The following is a 12,141-nucleotide window of genomic DNA, read 5'->3' as shown; positions in this document are numbered from 1 at the left end:
TTCATCACACTTTAGTCCATCAGCATGCTGTCATTGTACACACTGAGTATAGGATTGTGTTGAAAGTGTCAAAAGCTTCAGCAGATTTTGCTGTTCAATATAGATGAAATGTTTTCCCCAAGGATTCACAGTTACTTTACTCTTTGGTGTCGATAAGCTTTCTTTTCTTTCTTTTTTATGTTTTTAAAAGAAGTCTCTTATGCTCACAAAGGCTGCATTTATTTGATCAAAAATACAGTAAAAACAATATTGTGAAATATTATTACAATTCAAAACAACGCTTTTAGTATATTTTAAAATATACTATTTTAGCATATTTAATAATGTAATTTATTCCAGTGCTGGCAAAACTCAATGGTGCTCAAGAAACATTTCTTATTATAAATGTTTAAAAAAAAACAGTTGTGCAACTTAATATTTTTGAGGAAGCCATGGATTACAAGAACAGCATTTATTTGAAATAGTAATTGTTTCAAACATTACAAATGTTTTTACTGACACTTTAATGTTGATCAATTTAATGCATTCTTGCTGAATAAAGTATTAACTCCAAACTTTTTGAACAGTAGTGTATATACTGTATAAGTATATATTGCCATCATGCATTCAAATTACTGCATCTGTTTACATTTTGCAAAAATATCCAGCAAGACAATTAAAGGAGTAGTTCAAACCAAAATAAACTCACCATGATTTCCCATCATTTACTCAAACTTATGTCATTCCAAACCTGCAGGCTTTTCTCTCCTCTGCATGTGGAACACAAAACAAGATTACACTCATATGTATGTAATACAAGTAATGACATCTAATGGGAGTGTTACAGAACATTACATCATAGGTCTTTCCTAGTAAATGATTGTAAATGTAATAGTACTACTACCGTTTTCTTATACTCTCTGTGAGCTATATGAAAGCCTATAAATTGGGAGAAAAACAATGCCCCCGTCTCCCCTACATTTCTCATTGACTGTGAAACACCTTGAACAGAGGAACCTGAAACAACGGTATTAAATGCAATAAAGTGGAACATGTTGAATTAAATGAAAGAGTTAAAGTCGGACAAAAAAAAAATCTATTTGCCCTTTGATTGAAAAAGCATACAGAAGTAAGTCCTTAACACAAGCAGCACTAACATGGGGTCTTATTTGAAACCAGCTCTTGAAACTAGTTTGAATATTGACATTTTAGAGAAGAATTAAATGATCATTTAGTTTTAATACTCCAGTTCACAGAGGACTTCAGCTGAAAGCTCTGTTATTCTCTTTCAGAGGCATAGGTCAAATTTGAGAGATATCGCACTGACCACCACAGTCACAGTGCTATTAAAAATCTATTTAGTACATTACAGTGGACCATGTGATCATCCGGTCCTCTCTGTACAGTTACTTCAGCAGCTTCTGTTATAGCGTCACATGACTGTTGGATAACTGGCCAAGGGGGTTCAAGGAATCACTGGTTATGTCGAAAGTCTCATTTATAGCCTGTACTTTAATGCATGCTTGACCTTCTGCTATGCAGCCAATCAAAAATATAAGTACATTCTGACAGGTTGCCGATAATCCTCTATCACTTCCTGTTCCACTTATACAGCACAGAGACTGTAATACAGGACAGTATTACGACATTAGATGAAGCTAGGTTTTTTTTTTTTAATCACTGGCCATTTCAAAAACAGGCACCTTTAAACGTCAATCAATTCTTCCTTTAAAACTCAATGACAGCCTGTTATTTATTCTGGCACAGTCAAAGTATTTCTTCAAATCTACAGGAAAACCATCACCATTCATCTTTTTGTACCATTCAAAAGTGTGAAGTTATGTAAAGTTATGTAATGTAAGTACAGTAATGGCATCCTTCTGCAAGTTTTTTTTTTTTTTTTCTAATGTGAATAATTCATTTTCGGCTACTCTTTCTGTAGAAAGAGCCTGACCATGTTACCCAGTTCTTCATTTATAACACTTAAACTCATATCAACCTTTACCGGATGGTCAGTAACAAGGATGTCATTTCAGCCCTTTAGTTATGATCAGTAGTGACATAAAATAAATACTCAGCTGCTGTCATTGTACATGTTTAATATGATCATGTTGAAAGTGTCAAAAGCTTCCACAGATTGCTTGTGCTGTTCAATGCAAGTGAAATGTTTTTCCAAGGATTTACAGGTACAATGCTGTTTGGAGTCAAAAATGTATATATTTTTTTGTTTTTGAAAAAAAAAAAAAAAACATGTCTTATGCTTACCAAAGCTATTTGATCAAACATACAGTAAAAACAATAATACTGTGGAAATATTAACAGTTTAAAATGACTTCTGTGATGGCAAAGCTGAATTTTCAGCAGTCTTCAGTGTCACATGATCCTTCAGAAATCATTTTAATATGTTGAAAACGGTTGTGATGCTTAATATTTCTGTGGTAATTGTGATACTCATTTTCTTGAGGATTCTCTGATAAACAATAACTTAAAAACAATTTATTTGAAATAGAACATTACACATTTATTTACGGTCACATTTAACCCATTGAATGTGCGCTTGCTGAATGCAAGTATTAATTTCTAAAAAAAATCGTATTGACCCCAAAATTCTGAATGGTAGTCGCACACATGCAACAATTTAACATTAATCAATAGAAAACTGAGCGCTTCTTCCGCCATGGCTTTTACTGGCCCTGTGACATTCCCGAAACTAAAATCTCACTAGTTTATTTAATAATGTCCAACAATGGACATTAAAATGGACATGGATCACAGATGAAACATCATGATTATTTCAACCACAATAGCTTTTCCACCACATCTCAAATCACGTAGCAGGTTCGATAGCATTCAGCAGTGATTGTTAAAACACATCTGACTCTTGACTTCTCTTGTCAAGCCTATAAGCCTTTAAGCATTTTACAGTATGAATAAATACATTAATATTTTCATACTTGTATAATTTGATAAACCGATGCAAAATAAAATTATTCTTTTCACAGTGACCTTAAAATGCGCAAAGCTGAACTCATACGTCATTCCCCCGGAACTGCTTCCAGTACAACAGTGAGCGCAAGCAACATTAAAGTGATTATTACGTTTTGAATATGGATATTTTTCTTACAAAAACGCATCGATTCGCTACAGAAGGCCTTTGTTCACCCACCGGAGCCGTGTGAGACAACTGACAGTTTCAACAAAACACACGCACGCAGAAGCGAAAGTGCTGAACTGAAATACAGCACGTAAAATTCCTCAAAACTAAATGCTTTTATGCAAAGGCTTTATGAATATTTTAAAGTCTGGGTATAAACGTGTGTTTGTAAGATACTACAACCAAAGCCTTTAAGATTTAGATATTTTGTGCAATCACTGTTCAAGAGCAACACTTACAGTACATTTGGGTATTCTTCACACAGCGAGTGCATGAATCGTATAAGATAATATTATTTATACTTTTTTTGTTTTTTTACACATTTTTCTTCCTTGTTTTATGGAAAAGAGCTCCATGAAGATCCTTCACAACTCTCCTTTTATTATACTGAAAAAATGACCGTGATTAAATAATGACCCAATTTTCATTTTCAAGTGAACTATTCCTTAAGGAAGTATTAACATCTGTCTGAATTCCCATTGCAACCTACAACAGTTAAAATGTTAATTCTAGCTATCTACTGTATAACCATATATTTATATATTACCTTTAAAATGTTTGGGATCAGTAAGATTTTATTTTTTGAAAGAAATTAATATTTTTATTCAGCAATGAAGCATTAAATTGATCAAAACGGAAATGCATAACCAACTACAACCACTAACCAACATAAATGTGTATATATATATATATATATATTGTGCACATGTACATTTCTTGATGCCAGAGCCAGCAGTGTTCATGCAGAAAAAAAATAGCCGGAGGGATATTTCTGCACTGCCTTTGTGTGAAGACTGAAATTACATACAAAAATAGATGACCTGACATTTTCTAGTAGGCTCCATCAATTTCGGCAACTGGTAATGCACTATATGTCAATCTTTATTGTCTGGAACCGTTCTAGTGTGAATGAAACATGCATGCTGAAGTCAAAGGGAAATGTGAAAAGCAATTTGCACAAGTTAAACTGTAAAATTAATCCAACCTACAACAAGCAATTTAATCAAGTAGATAAATAGGCAATATCATATACAAATAAAATGACCAAATTGATCTTATATGATTACTAGACTAAAGGGACAAGTTTGCAGAAGATACCTTACTGAAAGTCTGACAAAATGACACTCACTCAATATTTGCTCAAAGAAAATTGCGCCTTACAGCTGTTGGAGAAACCCTGACATTATCCACAACATGATCAACTGCGAAGCACAACTCTGATCAGCAATGGCAACATTCATCAATAATAAATATCTCACCAAGGGCTGCAAGAAAAGACACAATCCGACACGTTCATTTTCACAGTGCGAGTCTCAGTCTTGACATCTAACGGTGATAATTTCACCTGCAATTTCCAACCTAAAAAGTGCCAATGCAATTAATATTGTGCATTTAAACATGGAGAGCAACATTTACTTGTCTATACACAAGATGTTTGGATTGCATTAGTAGATATTATCCAGGACTAAATTCTGGAACTTACAGTCCAGCACTTAAAGCCAGTTTTCCTCAAACCATCAAGTTAACCCTTAAAAAGCTTTCGCCTGACAGCTTTCTTCAGACCAGCATTGGAATTGTTCAGAAGACTAATTAAATTAGCTTCAACTCAGTCCAATAGCAGTAGGACTGTACTTTAGTAACAGGAACAGCAGCACAGACACTAATTAAGATTAAGCAAAAGACCTTCCTCGCTTAAGAATCACCATTCAAGGTATTTAAAGGAATAGTTCACCAAAAAAAAAAAAAGGAAATTTGCTGAAAATGTACTCATCCTCGTGCCATGATGAAGACAAGTTTGATTCTTCAACTGAACAGATTTGAAGAAATTTAGCATTATGTCACTTTCTCACCAATGGATCCTCTGCAGTGAATGGGTGCCGAACAGTCAAACATCACAAGAATCCACAAGCAATCCACAGGACTTCAGTCCAGATTAGATAACATCTTCTTGTGAAGCGAAAAGCTGCACGTTTGTAAGAAACAAATCCATCATTAAGATGTTTTAACTTTAGACTGTCACTTCTGCCACTTCTCCAATGAAAAAAGTCCATCCCCTCTTGTTCTCTCACATCAAAAATTCACCAAAATATTTGTTTAGAACTGTTTTGGACTGTTTTCACTTGTAAGCGAGAAAGAAATAATATGGATAGAGGACTCATATTTTAGCCAGAAGAAGCAGTTTAAAGTTAAAAATGTCTCGATGGATTTTTTTTTTTACAACTTTTTGCTTCACAAGATGTTAATTGATGGACTGGAGTGTTTTTTTCAGCTGTTTGGACTCTCATTCTGACGGCAACCATTCACCGCAGAGGATCCATTGGTGACCAAGTGATGTAATACTACATTTCTGCAAGTCTGTTTAGACAAGCTCATCTACATCTTGGATGGCCATGAGGGCGAGTAATTTTTTTTAGCAAATTTTCATTTTTGTGTGAACTAGTCCTTTAAAATGAAGAGTTCACTCTAAAATTAAAATTCTGTTTACTCACCTACTTCACAACTCAAGAGGTGAATAAAATCTCTTTGTGCTTACTTGACAGTACAGTAATTCAAATCAGTAACAATACAAATATATATATAATAGTTCGTTTTTCTTCTGCTTGATGTTTTCCCCTTTTCTATAAACGATACCCTACCAGTAAATGCCAAGTCCTTGCAATGAATGACCTAAAGGATAAAATGGAACAAAAATAAATAAGATACATTCTTTTACAGACAGGAGTGTTGTTTCAGTAAGGTCACATTGTGGCACAAAAAAAGGAAGCTCATTGCGTAATTTCTTCCTCATCTTTTTCCCTTTATATTATTTTGTTCAGTCACTACTTTCCAGCATCTCTTAATCGACAAGCCACAGCCGTGATGAGGGCAGCACCTTTTCCGCTGCCATCTTCTGATTGGACGAGAGTAACCTCACAGTTGGGCGCCAGGTCTCTTAAGGTCTCCCGCATAAAGGTAGCAAAGCTGATGAGACAAAAGAGGAGAGCCAGCATGGGTGAACAACAGGACTTATTATATTTCAGCTTTATTAAAAAAAAAAAAAAGATTTTTGATAGCTTTATTTTCAGGTAATAATAACAACACAGAACTCAATCTAATAGCCTGACAAGCAGTTTTCTTTTTCATGTTGACTTATTTCCTATTGAAAAAGTTGTTGAGGCAGAATATACCAAATAGCTTATCCCTTTTTTAATAGCCAATAGTCTTTAATTTGTTCTTTGTTCCAACAGACTAAAAGTGTGAATAAAGCTGAAACGGCCAAATCAGGGTATATGCTTGGCTTCCTTTCACTAAAGTGAAAATCGAAACTCATCTCAAACTCCCTTTATTTCAAAGGAGAGTAGAAGTGTTTTTTTTTTTCCGTTAAGTGGTTGAAGAAAAAAAGTCCCACTACGAGCCTTTGCATGATAAATTTTCACATCAAATGTGTGCCAAACTTTTGCTACCATATTCGATACTGTTTTTTCAGCATAAAACTGAACATTTTATTTGATTCATAAAATGACTCTTTTCAAAAGTGACTCTCAGTAAGGTAGGCGGGGGGCTTCTGAAAACAATGCTTAAAAGCACAACATGTTCCTCCAGGGAGGTTTTTTAATGGTTGTTTGAGTGACAGCTTGACAGTATACAGTCACTGACACACTTTCATCAAACTGTTAGATAAACTCAGTCTTAACGCTGTATATGGAAAAATGCTATTCCACCAACTTAAGCATCATGAACAGGGTTCGCACTGGCTAGGATAAACTGGCTTTGGTAAGTTAGCTATAAGTACAGAGAAACTACAAGATAACACGATTAAAAAAAAAAAAAAACTTAAATTACTTACAATTAAAAATAATAATACTTAAAAATTAATTAAATTAAAATTTGTGTTATGACTACAGAAAACAGAGAAACCAGGGGGAAAAAAGCCTGTGGAGTTCCCTTCAACACCCATAATGATGATCATAGTGATTTCAAACTATGCTGCACTTTATCTATCTGCCCACTGTCATATTCATGTCATTTTCACTGTGTGCTGCATGTAAAATGAGTGTTACCTTGGCTTTATTTGACAAAATATGATTCCCAATGCACACAAACTTCCCAGATTACTGAGTGCCCTGTTTGTAATAGGATTACAGACTCAAGAAGTTGTCATCTAAAGTATAAGAATGTTTATTTTACACATGTATTTTTTAAATTCATTTTTGAATTATTTAAAATTTCTTATATATATTTACATAGGCTGTCAAAACACCAATATCGATCGACCACTAGGTAAGTTGTAGAAAGAGTACACACTGTTTAATTACATGTACTGCTAGCTTTGTAACAATAAAAAGCTGGTTGAAAATCAGCAAATCTGCTTTAAGAACAGCAGTTTTATCTGAGTAAGTAACATGTTCTACTGTTTAAAAGTTTGGGGTTGGAAACGTTTTTGTTTTTATGTTTCTAAAATGTCTCTTATGCTCACTAAGGCTGCATTTATTTGATTAAAAAAATACAGTGAAAACAGTAAAATTGTGAAAAATTATTACAATTTAAAACAGCTGTTTTCAATTTGAATATATTTTAAAATGTAATTAATTCCTGTGATGGTAAAGCTGAATTTTCAGCATCATTATTCCAGTCTTCAGTGTCACATGATCCTTCAGAAATCATTCTAGTATGCTGATTTGCTGCTCAATTAAATGCATCAATTAAATTATTTAATTATGTTGAAAACTGGATTTTTTTCAGGTTTTTAAAAAGGTCAATAGAACAGCATTTATTTGAAAAGAAATCTTTTGTAATCTTATAAAATGTCTTTAATGTCACTTTAATCAATGTTTTTGTAAAATAAAAGTATTAATTGTCTTTTTAAAAAATGGACTGACCCCTAACTTCTGAACAGTAGTATGACTTTTTTCCATTAAACTAAAAATTGGAGTTTGTAAAAAACTAAATCTAAATAGAACCTATAATTGTGCACTACTATTTTTATCTTGGAAGAGGGAGTGCCTAGATGAGAGATCAAGCGTCTATGACAGCTTTGCTCGAAGCGGTACTCTGTGAGAAATATTGCTATATACAAGCAGCCGTTTTCAGCAAATGTAAAAGTATCATTGATTTTTAAAAATTAATCCGTTTTTACGGAGACTGAGGTGAAAAATGGAAGATCAAGACCTCATAAATACTATAGGCAAATCTAATTTATGGCTCAGCTTTAACAACTACATTAACAAAGCGTCATTTTCTTCCCTGACATAAGCTAATTTTTTTCCTCCTCTCACAAAAGCCCACATGCTACATGTAGAATGACAACCTATAGTTTGAAAACCGCTAATTTAACCAAATCTCAATTATCAGTGGCAAGTATTATCTGCAAAAGAGATTCACGGTCTCGTTTTCGCTCTTATCCCAGCATCCTGCTGAGATGCTACTCACTGTGGGTGAAGTTTGTAGAGCGTGCCGTCCACTCCTACGGTGATGCTGAGTTTCTCAAGGCCACGGTTCAGTCGTATCTTGTCAACCACAGCCGACAGTCCGGCTCCGCACAACTGGGCTGCCCGTTTGGACACTACGCTGCAAACTTCCTTCACAAGGATACTGTCGTCACACGTACTGCTGGTCAAACCCAGGTGCTGCAGGATGGAACGAACTTGCCTCAGAGCCAAACGATCGCTGCAAGAAAGAGCCCGATTGATTATGTTGACTAATAATTAATAGTCACAGAACAAACTGTATAGCATATCTCCTCCTACAAGTTTAACTAAATCAAGGTTTAAAAAAAACACTATGGCTGCATTTCTTCCCCAAAGGACATAGATGGAATATAAATAGCATAGATATGCAAAAACATGCCAAATCCAGCCAAAGTTTATGGGTGGTTCTTGGTTGGAATATTACCTTATGACTGAACAAAAGAAAATAACACAAATCTAATTAAATGTGCCAAGATGCCTTAGGCTTATCGAATAATATTGGACATAATCAGTGTGCTTAGCATTTAAATATCATCTGAAGGAAAGCAGAAGGCCCCTGAGGCTCAGATACCAATGTTACCAGATGCCAATGTCTGGTGTTAGATTCTTCTCACACACACACCTCTCAATCTGCGACAGGAACTTGGTTTCGAAGATGCCGCGAGTTTTCAGTCTCTCTGAAAGTTTGCCACGGAAAAGCAGACCTTTGGCAGTGAAGTCCAAGAGGACATTTCTGACGATCTCGCCAAGATACATCCCGCTGATCATCTTCTCATACCTGAAAAGTGACAGAAAGAAATAAGGAAATTAATCATCGTCCCTCAATAATGCATAAGTAAAAAGTACACACTTTTGAGACCATCCCGGGACTTATGGCATACTCTTTTCAACATATGTTGATTTGGGACACACTTATTCTAATCTCACACACTATTTAGGATGGATAGTATGAACATTGGGACACAGGGCTTGATTAGCTGGCTCGGATGTGTTTGATTAGGGTTGAAGCGGATCTCTGCAGTATGGTAGCTCTCCAGGAGCAGGGTTGAAGACCCCTGTTAAAGACATTTGATGATACAGCATTTTACTACAAAACTCAAAATAGCCGACACCCAAAAAGGCATAGAAAAATTGGGTATCGTTTGATTCGGTATGCCGTTACAAATCTAACGAGCTCAATTTTTTGATTTTTGGCCAAACTGCTCAGCAGTTAGAAGCTGAAATGCCAATTTTTTATATATTTTGACCAGTAGGTGGCGCTGTGCCGAAACTACTCAGGTCATGCTTGTTATAACAAATAACAAGTTTTGTCAAAATCCACTAAAGCGGAGATATAGCCTCATGTCCATTTTTTTCACAAACTTTGTCAAATTCGTTAATGCAGTTTTAAGAAAACAGCTTGGTATATCAAAAAGCTTTTGATAACTTTTTGCCAGAATGCTCTGAAGATGATCTGAGCCAATTTTGGTGAAAAGTTCGAAGGACTAGTACAGACCATACATTTTTGAACGGTAGTGTAGCGTGTATAAAAAAAAAAACTATTGTGAAGTATGCTTCAAACAAAAGGGATCTCAGAACACCTAACCAGGATGCTCCTGCTGTCCAAAAATGTGTGATGTTCACATAGATTTTTCACAGCGCTACTAGCAACAACACTGTGTGTGTGCAAAAAATGGAATAGCAAATCAACATCAAATCACATCCCTATCATAATGTATGGTGGTAGAGGCCATCATGGTTTGTAGCTGTTGGCTGCCTCGGGACGTGACAGCTTGCTATCATCAATGGGAAAAGTCTGAGTTTATCAGGACATTTGGCAGGTGAATGCAAGGCCATCTGTCTGCCAAATGAATCTCAACAGAAGCTGAATGATGCAACAGGACAACAAACCAAAGCTCATGAGTAAATCAACAACAGAATGGCTTCAACAGATGAAAATACACCTCCTGGCATGGTCCAGTCACTCCAGAGTCCTGACCTCAAGCTGACTGAGATGCTTTGGCATGATCTCAAGACTGCATTCAGACCACACATCCCAAGATTACTGCTGAACTCAATGAGTTTTGTAAAGAGGAACAGAGCAAAATTCCTCCTGACTGCTGTGTAGATCTGATCTGCTCTTACAGGAAACATTTGGTGGAGGTTAATGTTGCCTATTATTGAATATTGGTGGAGGATGGCAAATCTGTTATTGAATGCAGGATGAATAAGGGTTGACAGATTTTTAGATTTTTAAATTTAAGCAGGTGATGTTGTAACGACTGATGATCAGATCAATTTATGGTCAATCCATGGTTTTCAATCTATACTTTTCCTGCAACTGTAAATAAAATGACAAAGGAAACAAAATAATGCACTCATGGGACATGTAACCTAAATTAATACATGACCATTAAGTGGCATGATTTTCTTTCTCGATTGGAATGCAAACAGAAACATTAGCTGGTAATTTTCCTCTCCACTGTTATTTATAAAGCTCCAAAAAAGGCAAAAAGGTATTATAAATATAATTTTTTTGTATTAAATTAAATTAATTTTAATTTAAATAAATTCAATATTTTTACTACGGAGTTCATTATAATAAAAAAATAATACAACCTAAAAAAAAAACATAACACAAAATGACAAAGTCATATGTAAGAAAACACACTGGAAGATACACCAGGAATTAGCTGAAAATCTTGCCATTCTCATTCCCATTCTCGTATCTCATTCACCTTTGGGTTTAATGTGCACAAGTGTGAATTAGATTTGATGGTAATGGTGAGATTTTAAGGGGTTTTGCTTGTTGTGTTTTGCCCATTTTTATTGCATGGAAAAAAGCATCTTGAATACTTTAAAACATTTCCTTTTACGTTCTGTGGAAAAAAAGAAAATCATACATGTTTCAAATGGCATAAGACTGTCTAAATCAGTGTTTCCCAACCTTTTTTTAGTCGCGGCACCCTTTGGAAATTTTAACAAACTTGTGGTACCCTACAAAATAAATTGTCACAATATTTGAATTTCTAACTTCAATGTGATAATTTGAAAAGTATAGATATTCGGTACAACAGGATATAACTGCAGAATATAATGTCATACAGATATTTTTAATATTATTAAAAAGATTTGTCCATCAATGGTGGCAATCAGTAGGCTAATTTCTAATGAAGAGACCAATATATATGACAGATTTTAATGTAGGCTTTTATACATATGTAAACATTATTTAATTACCATTATAACTAGCTATCTCACACATTTTTGCTCACTCAGTGTTTTTTTTATTTTACAGTGGGGTAATTTTGGTGCAGTAGCACGAGATAGCTTGATTTCAAACTTTGAATTGAATAAAAAATGACAAGTAAGCAGTCAGTAATAAAATAAGAACAAATAAAGAAATTAATAATGATAGCACAAATAAAAAATAACGACAAGCCTTCGAATTAAATAAATTGCTTTTTAGTTTTTCAGGTAGGTCTAACAGTAGGGTTAAGGGTTAACTTTTTTTTTTTAACTTGGATATAATGTTTAGTCCTAGAAAGCTGTTATTATCAGAACACGCGAGCATAACATAGC

The 12,141-nt window shown here is 34.7% G+C and overlaps 1 protein-coding gene across 1 annotated transcript in view; it reads right to left on the bottom strand.

Annotated features, from left to right (window-relative positions):
* Positions 1-5,550: 5,550 nt before the first annotated feature.
* Positions 5,551-12,141, bottom strand: part of hk2 (hexokinase 2) — a 45,859-nt gene continuing 39,268 nt past the window's right edge. Inside the window, exons 16-18 of the mRNA XM_016460726.1 lie at positions 9,203-9,358; positions 8,543-8,779; positions 5,551-6,094 (exon numbers count right to left, since the gene is read on the bottom strand). Of these exons, the coding sequence (XP_016316212.1) occupies positions 5,953-6,094; positions 8,543-8,779; positions 9,203-9,358 (535 nt within the window). The 3' untranslated portion in view covers positions 5,551-5,952. The remainder of the gene's footprint in view (positions 6,095-8,542; positions 8,780-9,202; positions 9,359-12,141) is intronic.

This window comes from Sinocyclocheilus anshuiensis, unplaced genomic scaffold, assembly GCF_001515605.1.
Source record: "Sinocyclocheilus anshuiensis isolate Anshui unplaced genomic scaffold, SAMN03320099.WGS_v1.1 scaffold36, whole genome shotgun sequence".
In the NCBI taxonomy this organism is placed as follows: Eukaryota; Metazoa; Chordata; class Actinopteri; order Cypriniformes; family Cyprinidae; genus Sinocyclocheilus; species Sinocyclocheilus anshuiensis.
This window is presented reverse-complemented; position numbering and strand designations above follow the sequence as displayed.